Genomic DNA, 25,465 nt, shown 5'->3' on the forward strand with positions numbered 1-25,465 from the left:
GTTTGTATAGTATCAACTTGTTTAAATATCGTCAGTGAAGACGGAAATTCATTGGTGTAAACATGTCAGCAATCGCCCAACAAACAAGCAAAATGCTGCTCATTCATCGGGTGATTGGATTGTTTATGCTGGAACAAAATCCCCCATAATTTTTTGTCATCTTGTGTAAAGAGGCGAGTAAACAAGCACCGAACGACTTCAATATAGTTGATAGAGCTCGATTAACGGTTGTGTAAACGCATCCTCTATGTGTGATGGTGCAATGCGCTAACATTTGGGGCCCACTTTTACCTTTTGCCCAGGGCCACACTTCACCTAAAAGTGTTTTTTTTATTATTTAAATTAAGTAACTGTTTGTTACTGTGGTAGTATATGTAGCATATAGAGTTGTATAAAAGTATCATTGGCATTAATGTTTTTTGTATAGTTTATTATGTTCGGTAGAAGTATTATTTATTCACTATGTAGTGGTCGTGGTGTGACGGTATAATTTCAGCTTTGTATAGAGGTATTATTGGTACTAATGGTCTTTGTATACTTGGATGATATATCTAGACCTGGTATTGCAGGAACAGAGATATCATGTGCCGTACGTATATGAGTGTATGTGTAGAGGAGGACAGATTCTTTGGGGGTTTGGGCTGCTGATGACCCTCCACCGCCCCTGTTCCAGGTAATAAGATACTGAAAAGTCACACACAAAGCAGCAGTCTGATGGTTAATATGGAGAATGTTCTCACGTATGTCCGGCTTTATGACTGCGGTGACCTAAGATACATCAGTGATATTATATAAAGCAGGACACAGAGATTTCTGGTCTACGGTGAGGCCCCTCGTGTGTAAGATCTGCAGTTTCTTGTAAACCCGTCACAAAGGTTTTCACTTTCACTTTCCTGGCTGTAATAAACACATCTAGCTCTTCTCGTCTTCATTCCACCTTTGTATGTGTAAGAGGTCGAGACTCGGAGCATCTCCCGGTGAGAACCATGCAGAGCATTCCTGAAATGACCGACTACATCAAGAACTTCAGTCTCCAGGACTGTAACAATAAGGGCTTCTCCCGAGTCCTCCTCCAGCTCTTTGGTTATTTGGGTCATGGGAAATCGTCTTTCATCAACACCTGTAAGTACGTCCTGGATGACACCGAGTTCAAGACCTACGCTGATTCCGAAGACAAACAAGGTGGTAACACCACGGAGAGGATCACCTACGAGCTCACCGACACACTCACCCTGGTGGACAACCGAGGCTGCTCCATCATGAACGAGTACGAGACTGGGGAAATATTTGCACAATTAGGTAAATATTTATGCTCAAGATGTCTATCTATTAGGGTTGAGCGAGTATGTTCTGTTCCGAGTATGCTCGGGCCGAGCTCCGAGTATTTATAGCTGCTCGGTGATATGGTTGAATCCCGTGTGCATGATTTGTGACTGTTTGACAGTTTTATTACATGTGAGGAATGTGTAAGAAATAGACATTCCTCCCATGTAATAAAGCTGTCAAACAGTCACAAATCATGCACACGGGAGCGATTCAACCATATCACCGAGCAGCTGTAAATACTCGGAGCTCGGCCCGAGCATACTCGGCGAAAGGGTTAATAGAACATACTCTCTCAACACTACTATCTATCTATCTATCTATCTATCTATCTATCTATCTATCTATCTATCTATCTATCTATCTATCTATCTATCTCCATACTGCTCCTCACTGCCCCCTTCAGTATTTCCCCATCTTCAGTGTGTCCCATTACCCCTATATACAGTATGCATTTGGTATATATACAGTATGATGCACATACAGCCTCTATACATAGTATAATGTCCCCATATAATTCTGCCCACACACAGTAGGATGGTGTCCCTTGCCCCCTTTACATAGCATGATGGCCCCCACAGTACATTTCTCCATAACATGATTAAAATAAAAGTTTTTCACACCTAATCCTGGTTCCTTGTCTATCACAGCCTTCGAATTCTCTTCTGGCAGCTCCTCTACCAGTGGTGGCAGGCCAGAAGTAGCCTGCATCTTGTGGAGTAGTAAGTTTCGGAGTAGAGAGCTGATGGCTTTCTGCTCCACAACACTTGTTAACAATATCAGTGTACTGAGGATGCCTACATTGCTAAAAGATTTTGCGGGTAAATGCAGTCCATGGTTGGCCCTCCTGGAGTAAGAGTCACCCCAGACCTCCACCTAAGGAGGTGGTAGAGCACATTAGCACCTCCCTCATCACTTGAATCTTGGATTATTATTCACATATTGAGAATTTCACACGAATTTTCAATCAGTTTCAGCACTGAAATAGTAAATCACTATCAGAAGAAGCCTGTATTGTACAAGCATACAACGCCGCTGCATTCCCTGTCGTCATCTTTTATACTGACTGTGATAATCGCACCTGAATGGCTGCGTTAGACCTTGTTATATGATCGCTACAAAGCCTCGCCTGGAATCATGAGCCCAATCTCCGGCTGATATAATTTTAGGCATAATGTGAAATGGGGTCAGGGATTTGCTTTTGAACCTAATTGTTAATTATTTCAAATCTCTCCATGTAGATGTCTACTGGATATGGACCTCAGGGAAAACTGTTACTTTTTGTTCTTCATTTTTCTTTTTTCATCAGGTAATTTGCTGCCACTCAATCAAACAGTATCATGGAGTAAGGGCATTGGATTGGTGGACAGAATCGTCGAGGCGGAGCGCTATGTGCAGACATCGGACTTCATTTATCCAATATTTGTCTACAGGTCAGTGGCTGAGCTGAATACTGAACACTGAATATATATCAATTATTATCTATATATATAATCATCTTATCCCGGCTCATCTGCCGCACGGAGGTCAGCGGCGATGCACACTAACCCTCTCACACTCACCCTCTCACACTCACACCCTCACGCACTCACACCCTCACACGCTCACCCTCACACACTCATCCTCACCCGCTCACCCTCACCCGCTCACCCTCAAACCCTCTCACCCTGACACGCTCACCCTCACATGCTCACCTTCACACGCTCACCCTCACACACTCACCCTCACATGCTCACCCTCCCACCCTCACACGCTCACCCTCACCCTCACACACTCATCCTCACCCACTCACCCTCACCCGCTCACCCTCAAACCCTCTCACCCTGACACGCTCACCCTCACACGCTCACCTTCACATGCTCACCCTCACACGCTCACCCTCACCCGCTCACCCTTACCCGCTCACCCTCACACGCTCATCCTCACACGCTCACCCTCACACGCTCACCTTCACATTCTCACCCTCACACGCTCAGCCTCACACACTCACCCTCACACGCACACCATTACCCTCACACGCTCACCCTCACCCTCTCACCCTCACACGCTCACCCTGACACGCTCACCCTCACACGCTCACCCTCACCCTCACCCTCTCACCCTCACACGCTCACCCTGACACGCTTACCCTCACACGCTCACCCTCTCACCCTGACACGCTCACCCTGACACGCTCACCCTCACACGCTCACCCTCACACGCTCACTCTCTCACGCTCACCCTCTCACGCTCTCCCGCTCACCCTCACCAGCTCACCCTCACCCGCTCACACGCACACCCTCAGACGCTCACACGCTCACACTCTCACACGCTCACCCTCACACGCTCACCGTCACACTCTTACCCTCACATGCTCACCCTCACACACTCACACGCACACCCTCAGACGCTCTCACTCTCACACGCTCACCCTCACACGCTCACCCTCACGCGCTCACCCTCTCACGCTCACCCTCTCACACTCACCCTCTCACACTCACACCCTCACGCACTCACACCCTCACACGCTCACCCTCACACACTCATCCTCACCCGCTCACCCTCACCCGCTCACCCTCAAACCCTCTCACCCTGACACGCTCACTCTCACACGCTCACCTTCACACGCTCACCCTCACACACTCACCCTCACATGCTCACCCTCCCACCCTCACACGCTCACCCTCACCCTCACACACTCATCCTCACCCGCTCACCCTCACCCGCTCACCCTCAAACCCTCTCACCCTGACACGCTCACCCTCACACGCTCACCTTCACATGCTCACCCTCACCCTCACCCGCTCACCCTTACCCGCTCACCCTCACACGCTCATCCTCACACGCTCACCCTCACACGCTCACCTTCACATTCTCACCCTCACCCTCACACGCTCACCCTCACACGCTCAGCCTCACACACTCACCCTCACACGCACACCATTACCCTCACACGCTCACCCTCACCCTCTCACCCTCACACGCTCACCCTGACACGCTCACCCTCACACGCTTACCCTCACCCTCACCCTCTCACCCTCACACGCTCACCCTGACACGCTCACCCTCACACGCTCACCCTCTCACCCTCACACGCTCACCCTGACACGCTCACCCTCACACGCTCACCCTCACATGCTCACCCTCACACGCTCACTCTCTCACGCTCACCCTCTCGCGCTCTCCCGCTCACCCTCACCAGCTCACCCTCACCCGCTCACACGCACACCCTCAGACGCTCACACGCTCACACTCTCACACGCTCACCCTCACACGCTCACCGTCACACTCTTACCCTCACACGCTCACCCTCACACACTCACACGCACACCCTCAGACGCTCTCACCCTCACACGCTCACGCTCACCCTCACACGCTCACCCTCACACGCTCACCCTCACACGCTCACCCTCACACGCACACCCTCACACGCTCACCCTCACACCCTCACACGCACACCCTCACACGCACACCCTCACCCTCACATGCTCACCCTCACACGCACACCCTCACACGCTCACCCTCACACCCTCACACGCACACCCTCACACGCACACCCTCACCCTCACACGCTCACCCTCACACGATCACCCTCACATGCTCACCCTCACACGCTCACCCTCACACGCTCACCCTCACAAGCTCACCCTCACTCTCACATGATCACCCTCACATGCTCACCCTCACCCGCACACCCTCACACGCTCACCCTCACAAGCACACCCTCACATGCACACCCTCACACGCACACGATCACACGCACACGATCACACTCACTCTCACACGCTCACCCTCACACGCACACCCTCACACGCACACCCTCACACGCTCACCCTCACACGCTCACCCTCTCACGCTCACCCTCTCATGCACACCCTCACACTCTCCTGCTCACCCTCACCAGCTCACCCTCACCCGCTCACATGCACACCCACAGACGCTCACACTCTCACACACTCACCCTCACACCCTCACCCACACACCCTCAGACGCTCACACCGTCACCCTCACACGCTCACCCCCACACACTCACCCTCTCACGCTCACCCTCATCCTCACATGCTCACCCTCACACACACCCTCACATGCTCACCCTCACAATCTCACCTCACACGCTCACCCACTCACCCTCACACGCTCTCCCTCTCACGCTCACCCTCTCATGCTCACCCTCTCACGCTCACCCTCACACTCTCACACTCACCCTCACCAGCTCACCCTCACCCGCTCACACGCACACCCACAGACGCTCACACTCTCACACACTCACCCTCACACCCTCACCCACACACCCTCAGACGCTCACACCGTCACCCTCACACGCTCACCCCCACACACTCACCCTCTCACGCTCACCCTCATCCTCACACGCTCACCCTCACACACTCACCCTCACATGCTCACCCTCACAATCTCACCTCACACGCTCACCCACTCACCCTCACACGCTCACCCTCTCACGCTCACCCTCTCATGCTCACCCTCTCACGCTCACCCTCACACTCTCCCACTCAGCCTCACCAGCTCACCCTCACCCGCTCACACGCACACCCACAGACGCTCACACTCTCACGCGTTCACCCTCACACCCTCACCCACACACCCTCAGATGCTCACACCGTCACCCTCACATGCTCACCCTCACAATCTCACCTCACACGCTCACCCACTCACCCTCAGACGCTCTCCCTCTCACGCTCACCCTCTCATGCTCATCCTCTCAGGCTCACCCTCACACTCTCCCGCTCACCCTCACCAGCTCACCCTCACCAGCTCACCCTCACCCGCTCACACGCACACCCTCAGACGCTCACACGCTCACACTCTCACACGCTCACCCTCACACCCTCACCCGCACACCCTCAGAGGCTCTCACCGTCACCCTCACACGCTTATCCTCACATGCTCACCCTCATGCGCTCACCCGCTCACCCTCGCGATCACACGCTCACCCTCACACGCTCACGCTCACCCTCACATGCTCACCCTCCCACCCTCACACGCTCACCCTCACCCGCTCACCCTTACCCGCTCACCCTCACACACTCATCCTCACCCACTCACCCTCACCCGCTCACCCTCAAACCCTCTCACCCTGACACGCTCACCCTCACACGCTCACCTTCGCATGCTCACCCTCACACGCTCACCCGCTCACCCTTACCCGCTCACCCTCACTTGCTCATCCTCACACGCTCACCCTCACACACTCACCTTCACACGCTCACCCTCACCCTCACAAGCTCACACGCTCACCCTCACACACTCACCCTCACACGCACACCCTCACACGCACACGCTCACCCTCACTCTCACACATCACCCTCACACGCTTACCCTCACCCTCTCACCCTCACACGCTCACCCTGACATGCTCACCCTCACACGCTCACCCTCTCACCCTCACACGCTCACCCTCTCACCCTCACACGCTCACCCTCACACGCTCACCCTCTCACGCTCACCCTCTCACGCTCACCCTCTCACGCTCTCCCGCTCACCCTCACCAGCTCACCCTCACCCGCTCACACGCACACCCTCAGACGCTCACACCCTCACACGCTCACCCTCACACGCTTACCCTCACACGCTCACCCTCACACACTCACACGCACACCCTCAGACGCTCTCACCCTTACACGCTCACCCTCACACGCTCACCCTCTCATGCTCTCCCGCTCACCCTCACCAGCTCACTCTCACACGCTCACCCTCACACGGTCACCTTCACTCGCTCACACGCACACCCACAGACGCTCACCCTCACACGCTCACCCTCACACGATCACCCTCACATGCTCACGCTCACCCTCACATGCTCACCCTCACACGCTCACCCTCACACGCACACCCTCACACGCTCACCCTCACACCCTCACACGCACACCCTCACACACACACCCTCATCCTCACACGCTCACCCTCACACGATCACCCTCACATGCTCACCCTCACACGCTCACCCTCACCCTCACAAGCTCACCCTCACTCTCACACGATCACCCTCACATGCTCACCCTCACCCGCACACCCTCACACGCTCACCCTCACAAGCACACCCTCACATGCACACCCTCACATGCACACGATCACACGCACACGATCACCCTCACCCTCACACGCTCACCTTCACACGGACACCCTCACACGCACACCCTCACAATCTCACCCTCACACGCTCACCCTCACCCTCACACGCTCACCCTCTCACGCTCACCCTCTCATGCACACCCTCACACTCTCCCGCTGACCCTCACCAGCTCACCCTCATCCGCTCACACGCACACCCACAGACGCTCACACTCTCACACGCTCACCTTCACACCCTCACCCACACACCCTCAGACGCTCACACCGTCACCCTCACACGCTCACCCCCACACACTCATCCTCTCACGCTCACCCTCATCCTCACACGCTCACCCTCACACACTCACCCTCACATGCTCACCCTCACAATCTCACCTCACACGCTCACCCACTCACCCTCACACGCTCTCCCTCTCACGCTCACCCTCTCATGCTCACCCTCTCAGGCTCACCCTCACACTCTCCCGCTCACCCTCACCAGCTCACCCTCACCAGCTCACCCTCACCCTCTCACACGCACACCCTCAGACGCTCACACGCTCACACCCTCACCCGCACACCCTCAGAGGCTCACACTGTCACCCTCACATGCTCATCCTCACATGCTCACCCTCACGCGCTCACCCTCACGATCACACGCTCACCCTCACACGCTCACCCTCACACGATCACCCTCACACGCTCACGCTCACCCTCACACGCTCACCCTCACATGCTCACCCTCACACGCACACCCTCACACACTCACCCTCCCACGCTCACCCGCTCACCCTCACACGCACACCCTCACCCTCACACGCTCACCCTCACATGCTCACGACCACACGCTCACCCTCACCTGCTCACCCGCTCACCCTCACACGCCCACCCTCACACGCTCACACTCTCATTCACTCACCCTCACACGCTCCCACGCTCACCCTCACACCCGCATACGCTCACCCTCACACACTCACCCTCACACGCACACCCTCACACGCACACGATCACGCTCACCTTCACATGCTCACCCTCATACGCACACCCTCACACGCACACCCTCACACGCACACCCTCACACGCTCACGCTCACCCTCACATGCTCACCCTCACACGCTCACCCTCACACGGTCACCCTCACATGCTCACACGCACACCTCCACACGCTCACCCTCACACGCCCACCCTCACCCGCTCACCTTCACATGCTCACCCTCACACCCTCACACGCTCACCCTCACCCGCTCACCCTGTGCTAGCCGGTCATCTCCCTCACATGCTCACCCACTCACCCTGTGCTAGCCGGTCATCTCCCGGCTGCTCGCAGCAGAAGTACCCCGACCGGTGGCCTCGCTCCCCGGTCCTCCAATATTCATTAGGGGCTCCGGGGGGATACATTGGGGGGTTAATTTAAAGTAGTGCACAACCCATTTAAAAACTGCTTCGCTGATTGCGCCCGGTCAGCCGCATACATATTCTAGAATACCCGATGCGTTAGAATCGGGCCACCATCTAGTATACTGTATAATGAGCTAAAGCTAAGAGGATATCACAGGATACAGAATATATAATAAAACAACTGTATACAGAGAGTAAAACACTATACTAACAACAACAAAGTAATATAGAGAGAAGAGCACCATACTGTACCTAGAACCGCAAAATGATATACAAAGAACTGCACCATACTGTACCTAGCACCACATCATAAACATGATACACGCTGGAGACGCCAGTATTGGATCAGATAGACAAGATGGAGAGCAGTGTGAGCAGGCTCTTCTTACCTCAGCATCCCTAATATATCCAGTAATAGATCGGATAGACAAGATGGATAGCAGTGTGAGCAGCCTCTTCTTACCTCAGCACCACTGATATCTCCAGTAAAAGATCGGATAGACAAGATGGACAGCAGTGTGAGCAGCCTCTTCTTACCTCAGCACTACTGGTATCTCCAATAATAGGTCAGATAGATAAGGTGGACAGAAGTGTGAGCAGCCTCTTCTTACCTCAGCACCCCTGGTATCTCTGGTAATAGGTCAGATAGACAAGATGGACAGCAATGTGAGCAGTCTCTTCTTAACTCTGTACCTCTGGTATCTCTAGTAATAGATCAGATAGACAAGGTGGACAGCACTGTGAGCAGTCTCTTCTTACCTCAGCACCCCTGGTATCTCTGGTAATAGGTCAGATAGACAAGATGGACAGCAATGTGAGCAGTCTCTTCTTACCTCAGCACCCCTGGTATCTCTGGTAATAGGTCAGATAGACAAGATGGACAGCAATGTGAGCAGTCTCTTCTTAACTCTGTACCTCTGGTATCTCTAGTAATAGATCAGATAGACAAGGTGGACAGCACTGTGAGCAGTCTCTTCTTACCTCAGCACCCCTGGTATCTCCAGTAATAGGTCAGATAGATAAGGTGGACAGAAGTGTGAGCAGCCTCTTCTTACCCCAGCACCCCTGGTATCTTTAGTAATAGATCACATGGACAAGGTGGACAGCAATGTGAGCAGTCTCTTCTTACCTCAGCACTCCTGGTATCTCTAGTATTAGATTAGATAAACAAGGTGAACAGCAGTGTGAGCAGCCTCTTGTTACCTCTGAACTTCTGGTATCTCTAGTAATAGATCAAATAGACAAGATGTACAGCAATATAATTAGTCTCTTCTTACCTCTGTACCCCTGGTATCTCTAGTACTAGATCAGATAGACAAGGTGGACAACAATGTGAGCAGCCTCTTCTTACCTCAGCATCCCTGGTATCTCCAGCATTAGATCAGATAGACAAGATGGACAGCAGTGTGAGCAGCATTTTCTTACCTCAGCATCCCTGGTATCTCCAGCATTAGATCAGATAGACAAGATGGACAGCAGTGTGAGCAGCCTCTTCTTACCTCAGCACCACTGTTATCTCGAGTAATAGGTCAGATAAACAAAGTGACCAGCAGTTTGAGCAGTCTCTTCTTACCCTAGCTCTTCTGGTATCTCTAGTATTAGATCACATAGACAGGGTGGATAGCAGTGTGAGCGGCCTCTTCTTAACTCAGCACCCCTGGTATCTAGAGCACTAGATCAGATACACAGGGAGGACGACAGTGTGAGCAGCCACGTGTTACCTCAGAATCCCTGGTATATCCAGCATTAGATAAGATAGACAGGGTGGATAGCAGTGTGAGCAGCCTCTTCTTAACTCTACACCGCTGGTATCTCCAGCATTAAATCAAATAGACAGGGTGGACAGCAGTGTGAGCAGCCTCTTCTTAACTCAGCATCCCTGGTATCTTCAGCATTAAATCAGATAGACAAGATGAACAGCAGTGTGAGCAGCCTCTTCTTACCTCAGCACCCCTGGTATCTCCAGCATTAGATCAGATAAACCAGATGGACAGCAGTGTGAGCAGTCTCTTCTTACATCAGCACCACTGGTATCTCCAGTAATAGATCAGATAGACAAAATGACTAACAGTTTGAGCAGTCTCTTCTTACCTCAGCTCTTATGGTATCTTTAGTATTAGATTAGATAGACAGGGTGGATAGCAGTGTGAGCGGCCTCTTCTTACCTCAGCACCCCTGGTATCTAGAGTATTAAATCAAGTAGACAGGGAGGACAGCAGTGTGAGCATCCTCTTGTTACCTCCGCATCCCTGGTATCTCCAGCATTAGATAAGATAGACAAGATGGACAGCAGTGTGAGCAGTCTCTTTTTACCTCAGCACTCCTGGAATCTCCAGCATTAGATCAAATAGACAGGGTGGACAGCAGTGTAAGCAGCCTCTACTTACCTCAGCATCCCTGGTATCTCCAATGTTAGATCAGATAGACCATATGGGCAGCAGTGTGAGCAGCCTCTTCTTACCTCAGCACCACTGGTATCTCCAGTAATAGATCAGATAGACAAAATGACCAGCAGTTTGAATAGTCTCTTCTCACCTCAGATCTTCTGGTATCTCTAGTATTAGATCAGATAAACAGGGTGGACAGCAGTGTGAGCGGCCTCTTCTTACCTCAGCACCCCAGGTATCTAGAGTATTAGATCAGATAGACAGGGAGGACAGAAGCGTGAGCAGCCTCTTGTCACATCAGCATTCCTTATATCTCCAGCATTAGATCAGATAGACAGGGTGGACAGCAGTGTGAGCAGCTTCTTGTTACCTCAGCATCCCTGGTATATCCAGCATGAGATCAGAAAGACTAAATGGACAGCAGTATGAGCAGCCTCTTCTTACCTCTGCACCGCTGGTATCTCCAGCATTAGATCAGATAGAGAGGGTGGACAGCAGTGTAAGCTGCCTATTCTTTCCTCAGCATCCCTGGTATCTCCAGCATTAGATCAGATAGACAAGATGGACAGCAGTGTGAGCAGCCTCTTCATACCTCAGCACCCATGGTATCTCCAGCATTAGATCAGATAGTCAAGATGGACAGCAGTGTGAGCAGCCTCTTCTTACTTCATGACCACTGGTATCTCCATTAATAGATCAGATAGACAAAATAACTAGCAGTTTTGGCAGTCTCTTCTTACTTCAGCTCTTCTGGTATCTTTAGTATTAGATCAGATATACAGGGTGGACAACAGTGTGAGTGGCCTCTTCTTACCTCAGCACACCTAGTATCTAGAGAATTAGATCAGATAGACAAGATGCCCAGCAGTGTGAGCAGCCTCTTATTACCTCAGCACCCCTGATATCTCCAGCATTAGATCAGATAGACCAGATGGACAGCAGTGTGAGCGGCCTCTTCTTACCTCAGCACCCCTGATATCTAGAGTATTAGATCAAGTAGACAGGGAGGACAGCAGTGTGAGCATCCTCTTGTTACCTCCGCATCCCTGATATCTCCAACATTAGATCAGATAGACAAGATGGACAGCAGTGTGAGCAGCCTCTTCTTAAGTCAGCACCACTGGTATCTCCAGTAATAGATCAGATAGACAAAATGACCAGCAGTTTGAGTAGTCTCTTCTCACCTCAGCTCTTCTGGTATCTCTAGTATTAGATCAGATAAACAGGGTGTACAGCAGTGTGAGTGGCTTCTTCTTACCTCAGCATCCCTGGTATCTAGAGTATTAGATCAGATAGTCAGGGAGGACAGCAGTGTGAGCAGCCTCTTGTTACCTCAGCATCCCTGGTATCTCCAGCATTAGATCAGATAGACAAGATGTACAGCAGTGTGAGCAGCCTCTTCTTATCTCAACACCCCTGGTATCTCCAGCATTAGATGAGATAGACAGGGTGGGCAGCAGTGTTAGCAGCCTATTCTTACCTCAGCATCCCTGGTATCTCCAGCATTAGATCAGTTAGACAAGATTGACAGCAGTGTGAGCAGCCTCTTCTTACCTCTGCACCCCTGGTATCTCTAGCATTAGATCAGATAGACAGGGTGGACAGCAGTGTAAGCAGCCTATTCTTACCTCAGCATCCCTGGTATCTCCAGCATTAGATCAGATAGACAAGATGACCAGCAGTGTGAGCAGTCTCTTCTTACCTCAGCACCCCTGATATCTCCAGCATTAGATCAAATAGACCAGATGGACAGCAGTGTGAGCAGCCTCTCCTTACCACAGTACAACTGGTATCTCCAGTAATAAGTCAGATAGACAAGATGACCAGCAGTGTGAGCAGCCTCTTCTTACCTCAGCTCTTTTCTTGTATCTCTAGTATGATATCAGTTAAACAGGGTGGACAGCAGTGTGAGCGGCCTCTTCTAACCTCATCACCCCTGGTATCTCCAGTATTAGATCAGATAGATAGGATAGACAGTAATGTGAGCAATGATGTAAAAATACTCTTGCTGCTATATTGCGCTATACAAAGATTAGACATTATCGCTGCACATTGTATTGTATGATGCAAATTGTCCACACGTTATTTACTATAGTGGCTTCACAGGAATTATTAATGAGAAGGTGACAATGTAACTTTCCCCAACATCATCAAGTGCACCCCGATATACTGTAACAGAAGATAAAATTCATCTGACAGACTTGTATTGAGGACCAGACAAAGCACAAATGCATATAATGTATTCTAAACATAGAATAAACTCAATGTCCATGGCACAGACACTTCAGAACTATGCTGAAGCCGGGTAAGACTGCTCTGCTTACGCTGGTCCAGGGAGAACTGCAACAGGACAGATCCAATGAAACTGGAGGAGTAGATAAAGACTAGTGATGGGCGAGCACTAAAATGCTCGGGTACTCGATGCTCGGGTCGAGTACATTGAAATACTCGGGTGCTTGACCCGAGCAACGAGCCCAATGTAAGTCTATAGGAAACTCGAGCATATTTCAGGCGGCTCCCCCCGGCGGTCTGCAGAGGGTCTAAAAATTGCCCAACTCAATGGGAACAGTGCTCAAATGGCATGAGAACAGCATGACAACACCCCTGGAAGCATTTCTGACTCCCAGGTCACTGCTGTCAACAACGTTGTCAGAGGTATTACGCCACTTTTAAGGACTCACAATAAAACATACCAAAACGAAACCAAAATGGATTTTCCTGGGAAATATGCTAAGGAACATCCTTTCCAGGGTAGTGACTTGTATATAAGGCAAAATAAATAACCAAAAACAAAAATACTCCTCTACACCTTGGGGTATGTTCACACGTAGCGTTTTTGATGCGTTTTTGCACTTTTGCATTGCTTTCAACCGTGACAAATGCATTCACCGGAAAATGTAATTTTAACATTTTACAACCTTACCTGGCCATGTGGTGTGTGAGACATGATCAGACACATCCTGTTTCATTTATGAAGGAGGGACTCTGAAAGTCACAAAGCCTATTGTTATAGGGCCATCAGGCGGCCTTTACTATTCTTAAAGGGCCAGCAGTCAGCCCTCACTGTTCTTAGAGAGCCATCAGCCGGCTATGCTTTGTTGTTCCCATTACTAAAGAGTGGGTCTCCTATACTGTTATTGCATATGCAGTGAGTGGCAGGGCTGCCCAAAATTTGGACGCACCCCAATATCCCTTTGGAAATTTGGACGCACCACAATACCCCTTTGAAGAGACTTAGAGGAGGGCCTCATGAAAACAATATTCCCATTAATAGGAAGTGGGTCTCCCATACTGTTTGCCTATGCAGTGAATGCAAGGGCTGCCAAAAATTTGGACCTACTCCAATGCCCCTTGAAAGAGACGTAGAGGAGGTCCTCCTGTAAAACAATGTTCCCATTTTTAGGAAGTGAATCTCCCATACTGTTTGCCTATGCAGTGAATGCAAGGGCTGCCAAAAATTTGGACCTACTCCAATGCCCCTTGGAAGAGACATAGAGGGCCTCCTGAAAAACAATATTCTCATTATTAGGAAGTGGGTCTCCCATTGTGTTTGCCTATGCAGTGAAAGCAAGGGTTGACAAAAATTTGGAGACACTCCAATGCCCTTTGGAAGAGACGTGGAGGTCAAAGGGCCTCCTGAAAACAATGTTCACATTATTAGGAAGTGGGTTTCCCATTGTGCTTGCCTATGCAGTTAATGCAAGGGTTGCCAAAAATTTGGAGGCACTCCAATAACCCTTGCAAGAGATGTGGAGGTCAGAGGGCCTCCTGAAAACATTGTTCAAATTATTAGGAAGTGGGTCTCCCATTGTGTTTGCCTATGCAGTGAATGCAAGGGTCGTCAAAAATTTGGAGGCACTCCAATGCCCCTTGGAAGAGACGTGGAAGTCAGAGGGTCTCCTGAAAACAATGTTCCCATTATTAGGAAGTGGGTCTCCCATACTGTTTGCTATGCAGTGAATGCAAGGGCTGCCAAAAATTTGGACCTACTCCAATGCCCCTTGGAAGAGACGTGGAGGTCAGAGGGCCTCGTGAAAACAATATTCCCACTATTACTAAATGGGTCTCCCATAGTGTTGGCCTATGCAGTGAATGAAAGGAGTGACAAAAATTGGGAGGCACTCCAATGCCCCTTGGAAGAGATGTAGAGGGCCTCATGAAAATATGTTCCCATAATTTTGAAGTGGGTCTCCCATAGTCTTGGCCTATGCAGTGAATGCAAGGGGTGCCAAAAATTGGGAGGCACTCCAATGCCCCTTGGAAGAGACGTGGAGGAGGGCCTCATAAAAAAATGTTCCCATAAAGGAGCGGGTCTCCTACTGTAGACCTGTCCACCTCAGGAATAACAGATATAACGTTCTCCTTGTAGCATGGGTCTAGAAGTGTCACTAACCAGTAATGACTGTCACTCAAAATTTTGAGAACACGAGGGTCGTGGGAAAGGCAGCGTAACATAAACTCAGCCATGCGTGCCAGACTTCCGTGTCTTCACCAAGAGGACGACTGACCATGCTCTCCTCCTCCTCATTCTCCTCTTCTCTGTCCTCAGGCCATCCACGCAGAACAGACGGTATGACATTTGTGCAGGTAGTAGAGTCTATAGCGCATGAAACTAGCTCCTGTTCTTCCTCCTCCTCCTCTTCCTAATTGTCACCCAATCCATGTTGGGATGAGATGAGGCTGGGCTGTGTGTAATCACTAGAGATGAGCGTTGTTCTACTCGAACTGTTCGCCAATCTCAAATTCAAGCTGTTTTGGGCGGTGTTCGAGCCGGTCGGCGAACACGAACAATTTGAGAAAAATTCGGCTGTTCGAGGTTATGTTCGATAACTGTTCGTGCACCAAAATCATAACTGGATTTTTTCTCAGTAATGATGAAAATTAATGTTAATACGCAGTTTGAGTGTACAGCGGGGCGGGGGGAGGGGCAGGGGATGGATCTCTGCAGGAACAATGAAGATCTCCATTTTTTTTTCTCTTTCCCGCATTTGCAGTGGGGAGGTGCAATCTGTCAGCCTATCAGCAGCGCACACACGGAGCGAAGTGCTTTTTTTCACACAAGCAAGGGCATGTGTGATTGGCAGTGTATGTCACATGTCCTTGCCCTATAAGACCAAGCCATTTTCCCCGTCGCCACCATTTTCTCACTGCTGCAGCTGCGTGTTAGACGGCACCGCTGTTGCTGTGTGCGCTATACCTTGTTAATTTCAAGCCAATTTTCGCACAAATATACAGATAGCTTGGGAGTAGGGAATAGTTGTGATTGCAGTCCTTTTAAGGACTAGGTTACAGCATTTCCTACGACTTTTATCAGGCAGGTCTGTGCTCTTAAATAGATAGATTGTGGGAGTAAAGACTAATTGTAATTGGAGTCCTTTTCAGGACTAGGTTACATCAGTTCCTATCAGTTTTTGCCAGGCAGGTCTGTGCCAGTGCTGTGCAAGTTTTTTTCACAGCATTTGGCTGAATCTAGCAAAGCTAATCCTTTTTGGCCTATTGCAGAGTGTGTTAGTCAGTGGAGTAGCCTATCTGTGTTGCAAGATATAACACCTGTGTATAGAATACCAATTTTTTTACTGCACCTAGTGAAGTAAAATCTTTTGGGCATAGCATCATTCTATTAGTCCATCTATACTGACCTCCATCAGGTTGCAAACTGAATATAATTTTTTTCTGCATCTAGCTCTGAAAAAATATTTGGGCTTCTAGCAGTGTGTGGGACTTGGTCTATTAGTCCATCTATACTGACCTCCATCAGGTTGCAAATTAAAAATAATTTTTTTCTTCATTTAGCTCTGAAAAAATATTTGGGCTTCTAGCAGTGTGTGGGACTTGTTCTATTAGTCCTTCTATACTGACCTCCATCAGGTTGCAAATTAAAAATAATTTTTTTCTTCATTTAGCTCTGAAAAAATATTTGGGCTTCTAGCAGTGTGTGGGACTTGGTCTATTAGTCCATCTATACTGACCTCCATCAGGTTGCAAATTAAAAATAATTTTTTTCTTCATTTAGCTCTGAAAAAATATTTGGGCTTCTAGCAGTGTGTGGGACTTGTTCTATTAGTCCTTCTATACTGACCTCCAGCAGGTTGCAAATTGAATATAATTTTTTTCTGCATCTAGCTCTGAAAAAATATTTGGGCTTCTAGCGGTGTGTGGGACTTGGTCTATTAGTCCATCTATACTGACCTCCATCAGGTTGCAAATTAAAAATAATTTTTTTCTGCATCTAGCTCTGAAAAAATATTTGGGCTTCTAGCAGTGTGTGGGACTTGGTCTATTAGTCCATCTATACTGACCTCCATCAGGTTGCAAATTAAAAATAATTTTTTTCTTCATTTATCTCTGTAAAAATATTTGGGCTTCTAGCAGCGTGTGGGACTTGTTCTATTAGTCCATCTATACTGACCTCCATCAGGTTGCAAATTAAAAATAATTTTTTTCTGCATCTAACCCAGCCAATAGTTTTGGCCTAATACCACAGTTTGGCCACTCAGCTCTGCTCGGTTACCATCCATTGTTTTTTTGTGCAAACAACTCCAGAGTTGTGAATTAGTTAACCACCAAAATGAGTGGAAAAAGGCCTGCTGCTGGTGGAAAGGGGAATAGGCGTGTTGGGAAGGGGAAAAAAGGTTGTGTCCGTGGGGTAGGTGCAGAAGAAAGACCATCTTCCAGCCAAACTAAAATGTCTACTTCTTTTAGCGGACAATGTGATAAGATCCCTTTCTTACGGCCACGCCAATCGCTACAAATTCCAGATGAGGCACAAAAACAGCAGGTGCTTCAACGGATATCAAGTGCTCCTCTAAGTGGGCTCTCCTCCACATCAACTTCAACATCACAAATACTCCAGTCCTCAAAGGTGTCACCCAAATCGCACTTGCTTCCTCACAGAGGTCGACTCCAGCGCTTCTGTGAATCCAGACGAGGAAATGATCTGCACTGATGCCCAGAATCTTTATGAGTCGGATCCAGGACCAGACGCAGAAGGTTCTGACCATAATGTAGACCCTCATTCCCAAACTGTAACTCCTGTTGGTGGAGACAATGAGGAAGAAGATGATAAGACTCAAATACCTGATTGGAGCGACAACTTTAGTTTTTTGTCAGGGCAGGAACAGGTTGGCTCTGAGGACGACGGGTGTGATAACGCACAGGGTGATGATGATGAGGTCGGAGATCCCACTTACTGTCAACCCACAGTCAGCCAAGAGATGAGGTCAGCAGAGGAGGTGGAGGAAGATGCTAGTGACGACGAGGTCAGGTTGCGCCTTCCTGGACAGAGACGTAGTACTGGAAGCACGTCAACAACTGCATCCTCAAACACAACTCTGCCTCTCACCACAAGTCGTGGTGGCTCTTCAGGTCGCATGGGTGCTAAGCCTTGCATAGCCTGGGCATTTTTTCAGATCGATAAAGATGACCCAACTCGTGTTATCTGTAACATTTGTCAGCAAAAGCTAAGTAGAGGCCAAAAAATACATAGTTTGAGTACTTCATGCATGAACCGGCACATGGACATGAAGCATAAGTTGCAGTGGGAAGCTCAGTGTGCTACAATGCGGTCTAGCCGGCCGGGCCAACCACCGTCTGCCATATCTTGTGCATCCGCGGCCTCTTCATCCTCTGTGACTGGGGGGACAGCAGTCACACCTGTTTTGGGGCGCAGACCTGCCACCTCTTTACCCGCAACAGCCAGCGTGATTGGCAGGTCATCATTTTCTTTGGAGGTGGTAACACCAGCTGGTCTTGAGCACTGTCCGACATCGATAGCACCACCTTTGGATCAAGGCAACGTAACATGTCCGCCTGCATCTTCCTCACAGACCGGCAGTTTGCCGGGGACACCCTTATCAACCCCGTCTAAGCACAATAGCCAGCCCTCGGTCCCTCAGATGTGGACAAGTAAAAGACCATTTCCTCCTAGCCATGAGAAAGCTAAGAGGTTGAATTTCACCATCTGCAAGCTCTTGGCTACAGAAATGCTGCCTTTCCGCCTGGTGGACACAGAGGATTTTCGAGACCTTATGTCCGTCGCAGTGCCCCAGTACCAGATGCCCAGTCGGCACTACTTCTCAAAGAAAGGTGTGCCTGCGCTCCACCAGCATGTCGCACACAACATCACCGCTTCTTTGAGAAACTCTGTGTGTGACAGGGTGCATTTCACCACAGACACTTGGACGAGTAGGCATGGACAGGGGCGTTACATGTCGCTGACTGGGCACTGGGTAACTATGGTGACAGCAGGACAAGGGGCTGCTGTCCAAGTCTTGCCGTCCCCACGAGTTGTGCGTCAATCCTCTTTATGTCAAAGTTCCTCCACTGCTTCTGCCTCCTCAACCTCCTCTCGGTCTTCCACCTGCACCCAAAGCCTGTCTGGTCATGCCACAAGCTTTCTAACTGCGCAGAAGGGATCCTGCACACCTCCTTACTATGCTGGCAGTAGGGCTCAACGTCATCAGGCGGTTTTTACATTGAAATGTCTGGGAAATGTGAGTCACACAGCTGAGGAGTTGTGGTCAGCTCTGGAGAACCAATTTCATGAATGGTTGTCTCCACTGGACCTGAAACCAGGGAAGGCCGTGTGCGACAATGCTGCAAACCTGAGTGCGGCCCTTCGCCGGGGCAATGTCACACACGTGCCTTGTATGGCTCACGTGTTGAACCTGGTTGTCCAGCAATTTTTAGCCCACTATCCCAGACTAGATGGCCTTCTGCAGAGGGCACGGTCGCTGTGTGCTCACTTCCGCCGTTCGCATCCCGCAGCTCAGCGACTTACATCTCTACAGAAGTCGTTGGGCCTGCCACTTCACCGGCTAAAATGCGATGTGCCTACCCGGTGGAATTCAACTCTGCACATGTTGCAGCGACTGTGGCAGCACCGACAAGCCCTGGTGCAATACGTTCTGACGTATAGCCTGGGCCAACGAGATTCAGAGGTGGGGCAAATCACGCTGGAGGAGTGGTCTCAGATCAGGGACCTATGCACCCTTCTGCACAGTTTTGAAATGGCGACGAAGATGTTTAGTGCTGACGATGCCATTATCAGCATGACTATTCCGGTGATTTACATGCTGGAGCACATGTTAAACAGAATTCGGAGTCAGGTGGTGGCACAAGAGGAGGTGGAGGAAGTAGAGGAGGAGGAGTTGTATGCGGAAGGGCTAACATCTGCAAGGTCCAGACGGTCGGCAGCACCAAGGCGGCAGGCATGTGAGGGTGGGGGAGATGGTTTTACCAGGGCACATGGTAGCAGCCAAACTAGTGAGGAAGGTGCAGGAGCCCAGGAAGAAGTGGAGGACGAACTGATGGAAGACTCATCAGATGAGGGAGACCTTGATCACATTTCTGTTGTGCGAGGTTGGGGGGAGAGGACAGAGGAAGGAAGCATGATTGTTACCTCGCCACCAACACAACAGGGACTTGGTGCTCCTGGATGCGCAACACACATGAGTGCCTTCTTGCTGCACTACCTGCAACATGACCCTCGAATTGTGAGAATTAGAAATAATCCTGACTACTGGGTTGCCACACTGTTAGATCCCCGGTACAAAAGTAAATTTGCAGAAATTATTCCTGCCATAGAAAGGGATGCACGCATGCAGGAGTATCAGCAGAGACTGTTGCAGAATCTTACATGTGCTTTTCCACAAAATACCAGTGGTGCACGTAGTGAATCTCACAGTTCCAACTTGCCAACCGTGGGACCGTCAAGTGTTCAGCACTCAAACCGTGACAGAACCACAGTATCTGCTGGTAACATCAATTTTGCGGAATCATTTCACCACTTTTTTAGCCCATCCTTTGCAAGGCCACAGGAGACAAGAAGTCTGACACATAGTCAACGCCTAGAGACGATGGTACAGGAGTATCTCCAAGTAAACATTGAAGCCACGACTGTGTCACTGGACCCTTGCTCTTTTTGGGCTTCCAATCTGGATAAATGGCCGGAGCTAGCCACTTACGCCTTGGAGATCTTGTCATGCCCCGCAGCCAGCGTTCTGTCTGAACGTGTGTTCAGCGCTGCTGGTGGTGTGCTGACAGATAAGCGCACGCGGCTCTCCACTGATAATGTAGACAGACTCACGTTCATAAAGATGAACAAATCATGGATCCGAAACGACTTTTCTACCCCTGTGTCATCCTGGGGAGAGTAAAAGCTTGATGATTGGTTAAAATCACCCTACCAACCGTTTTAAGCTTTCAAATTACTAATCATGTTTATCTGTATCTTGACTGGAAAATAATTTGGGCTTTGTAGCAGTGTGCAGCACTGATCCTATTAGGCCATCTATACTAAAGCTTCACCAGATTTAAAATTAAAAATAATTTTTAGCTGCATCTAGCCCGGAAAATAATTTTGGGGCTCCGAGATGCGCAAGGCACATAAGTGCCTTCTTGCTGCACTACCTGCAGCATGACCCTCATATTGTCAGAATTCGAAGTAATCATGACTACTGGGTTGCCACACTCTTAGATCCCCCAAACTTTTTGATCAACCTTTTCATTTTAATAAAGACCAAAAAAATGGTCATTTTTGAAATTATAAGCATTAGCAGGTTGTTAGAAACTGAAATCAAACAGTTTTCAACTCAAAACTTTATTCTAGGTGATGTTACATTTTCACATAGGACCCCTTGTTCGAAAGGAGCTTCTGAACTCTCTCGTCCATTGAATTTGTCAGGTTTTGGATGGTTTCTGCTTCAATTGTTTTGCATGAGGACAGAATACCCTCCCAGAGCTGTTGCTTAGATGTGAACTGCCTCCCGCCATCATAGACACTCCTTTTAATGATGCTCCAAAGGTTCTGAATGGGGTAGAGGTCAGGGGAGCATGGGGGTCACACCATAAGTTTGTCCCCTTTTATGCCCATATCAGCCAGAGATGCAGATGTTTTATGTGCAGCATGAGATGGTGCATTATCATGCAGAAAAATGATCTTGCTGTGAAATACACGGTTCTTCTTCTTGAACCATGGCAGGAAGTGCTGTTTGAGAAAATCCACATACATTATGGAGTTCATCTTTAGCGCCTTCAGGGATCCTAAAGGGGCCGACAATCTCTCTCCCCATGATTCCAGCCCAAAACATTACTCCACCTCCTCCTTGTTGGCGCTGTAGCCGTGTTTGCGTGGGGTGTCCATCAACCAGCCATCCTCCACTCCATCCATCTGGACCATCGAGCGCTGCACGGCACTCATCCGTGAACAAAACAGTTTTGAAATCAGTCTTCATGTAATGTTTGGCCCACTGGAGCCGTTTCTGCTTGTGTGAAGTGGATAGAGGAGGTCGACAGGATGGCGCATGCACAGCTGCAAACCTCTGAAGGACCCTGCATCTTGTTGTTCGGGGGACGTTGGAGGCACAAGCAGCTTCAAAAACTTGTCTGCTGCTATGACAAGGCTTTTTTGCCGCTGCTCTTTCAACCTGACGTAATTGCCTGTAGGAAAGAGTCCTCAATTTGCCCTTATCAGCACGCACACGTGTGTACTGTGAATCAGCTACATACTTCTTGATTGCCAAGACACTTCATCCTGATCATCGCACAATGTTGATTGTAGTCATGCCTTGACCTAAACACTCCACAATTTGTTGCTTCTCAGCAGCCGACACATCCTTTTTCTTTCCCATTTTGGCAGAAAATGTAGGCTGCTTAATAATGTGAGAGAGCCTTCTTAAGTAGTCTTGCCTTTCATTGGACACACCTGCCAAACTAATTAGCACAGGTGTCTGCAATTGCTTACAGTGATATAAAGAGCCCTGACACACATCACCATCAATGAGTTTAACTGACAAACAAACAAATTCTTCCCTTATCACTCCTAAACACTTTTTGTATAATAATTTGGAACGCAGTGTACATGTGCTTTTCCACAAAACACCAGTGGTTCACGTAGTGAATCTTACAGTTCTAACTTGCCAACCGTGGTCTGTATGGAATTGTTCAATAAAGGGCCCAAAATTAAGATAACATAGATGGGAGAGGTCTCTATGAATAGGAATTCCTAAGTATTTGATACCCTGTGAGGGCCAGGCAAAGGGAAAGTTGGACTGGATGGAATCCTATATGGATTTGGGGAGGGAGACATCGAGGGCCTCAGACTTCGCTGCATTGATTTTAAAATTTTACCATGTAACAAAGTGATCTATTTCAGCCATAACAGCATGGATGGATATATGTGATTGAGTGATATATACTAGGACATCATCAGCAAATAGAGAGCACTTGTACTCGGTGCCTCCCACCTCAATCCACCTAATATTGGGGTTATGGCGAATTGATGAGAGCAGGTGCTCCGTCACTAGGATGTATAAGAGAGGGGACAGAGGACATCACTGCCTTGTCCCATTGGTGATTGTGAAAGGTGATGAAAATGTTCTGACGCACCCCCTGGGCCTTGGGACACCCGGAGCCGGACCCTTTTTGGTGGATGCTGGTGGTTGTAGTCTTCGTGGCGGCGACCCAGTTCCGTGGCTCAGGGCGGTCAAACCAGTGGCGGAACTATTTATGTGGTTTTCATGTTTAAATGTCCGACTACGCCACCCGTGGATTGCGGTCAGAGTGAACCGCCGCTACAGGGCAGACCACTGAGGCTGGTGTTGTGGGTGCAGCAGAGCGTAGCATAACTCCCCACGGGAGGAGTATAGCCTCAGGGCAGTGTATGCGGAGGATGGGGGTGATGGTGCAGGGCAGCAGCAGTAACGACACGGAGTCAGTGATGCAGTTCAGGGCCTTTACTCACAGTTCTTATTATCCAGACCACGTCTGCAGGTAACGGCTGCCCACGTCGTACTGTGCTCACCAGGTGAGGGGCTCAGACAACTCCCAGATAACTTTGGAGCACTTCCCAGGACCCCCTTTGTGTGTCCTTTGTCTGGCCTTTCTTACCAACACTTCTGTCCGGCTGCCTCGGGCCTCCTCTTGGTAAACTTGGCGCCAGTTTCCCTGACCCTATGTGGTGCCTTCCTAGCGGGTGTAGCGAGGGGCTGCGCCACATAAAATGTCAGAGCCTCCGGTTTCTAGCTGAGGGTCGTTTCCTGCCTCCACTAGTTCGGGGACCGGTCTCCCCCTTTGGCCTGACCCCTCCACGCAGGTGGATTCGGGCGTGCGGTGGCGACTCGCCCGTCCGCACCCCTGGGATCCCTTCATTCCTCGTTCCTGGAGCCTTCTCCGCTCCTCTTCCTTCCTTCTCCCTCTTCCAGGCCTGGGCCTCTGTTACTAGGCCCGCCTCCGGAGCAGAGCTCATGCAGAGCCCCTGCTCCCTGCCACTTCTGCTCAGACTTCTCTGCACTGAACTAAGATGGTGCCCACCTTTTATACTCCCTTCTCAATGCACCCAGGAACTGCTTCCTCCCTGCTCCTGCACTACAGGGTTCCCCTTCCTCAGTGTTCCCTCCCCCCACTCCAGCCAGGGACAGGGACTGTCGTGCCCATCTCAGGGGCATATTGGTCGCCCTGCCCCACGGCAATGTGGTGTAATGCATGCAGGTGTCGGGTCCTGATCCACACTCCATCCTTACCTGAGAGTGAGATATCACACCTCTGGGTGAGGTGCAATACGTCTTTAGCAACCGAGCCCTCAGGGTGCTACAGTTCCATTTATCTTCAGCCTAGGTGACGTATTGCGATACAGGGCCGTGATTTTGGCTATAAAAGGGTCCCCTAGACCCCTACCCCAAGCTTTTTAAGAGAATCATATATGGCGTGCCAGGAGACTCTATGGAATGCTTTCTCAGCATCCAACGAGAGTATCTAATTACAAATTTTTAACTGCATCTAGCCCAGGAAATACTTTGTGCCTAGTAGCAGTGTCTGCTAGTAAGCGGATTATCCCGGCTGTTAAGCAAGCTGCACCACCTGTAGTTTAGACACTTAATTTTTTCAAAGGAAATGCTTCGGGACCATGGGATACTTAGTGAAGAGCATCAGGAGGCACCCCAAGGCATAGGGGCTGGGACTGGCAGTAGGATGCCTTGCGGTGGACAGCCGAGCTCGATCCTTATAAAAGCTTTTTAACTGCAGCAGCTCTAGTGGACGCTACTGGAGCTGGAATTACCGCGGCTGCTGGCATGAGACTTGCCCTCCAATAGATCCTTGTAAATGGATTTAAAGTGTATTCATTCAAATTAGAGAGACAATTTAAATTAAAAAGCTTAGAGCTGCCTCCACCACAGGGGGGCTCGCTCGACCCACCAGCGGACAGGCACCAGTATTGGGAGAGGGGGGCTGGCCGTCAGGGTTCACCGCGGCTCTGGCACAAACCCGGCGACACGGAGGTGGCACGGGCAGGAGCGGACTGGCCGTGTCGG

General features: G+C 49.9%; 1 protein-coding gene across 1 annotated transcript in view; it reads left to right on the forward strand.

The window, feature by feature from the left end:
• Window positions 1-875: 875 nt before the first annotated feature.
• The window catches only part of LOC141161265 (uncharacterized), a 29,942-nt gene continuing 5,352 nt past the window's right edge, over window positions 876-25,465 (forward strand). The window contains exons 1-2 of the mRNA XM_073646050.1: window positions 876-1,299; window positions 2,633-2,756. Coding sequence (XP_073502151.1) covers window positions 987-1,299; window positions 2,633-2,756 — 437 coding nt within the window. The 5' untranslated portion in view covers window positions 876-986. The remainder of the gene's footprint in view (window positions 1,300-2,632; window positions 2,757-25,465) is intronic.

This window comes from Phyllobates terribilis, unplaced genomic scaffold, assembly GCF_046119375.1.
Source record: "Phyllobates terribilis strain yellow unplaced genomic scaffold, ASM4611937v1 Scaffold_9__5_contigs__length_417890890, whole genome shotgun sequence".
NCBI lineage: Eukaryota > Metazoa > Chordata > Amphibia > Anura > Dendrobatidae > Phyllobates > Phyllobates terribilis.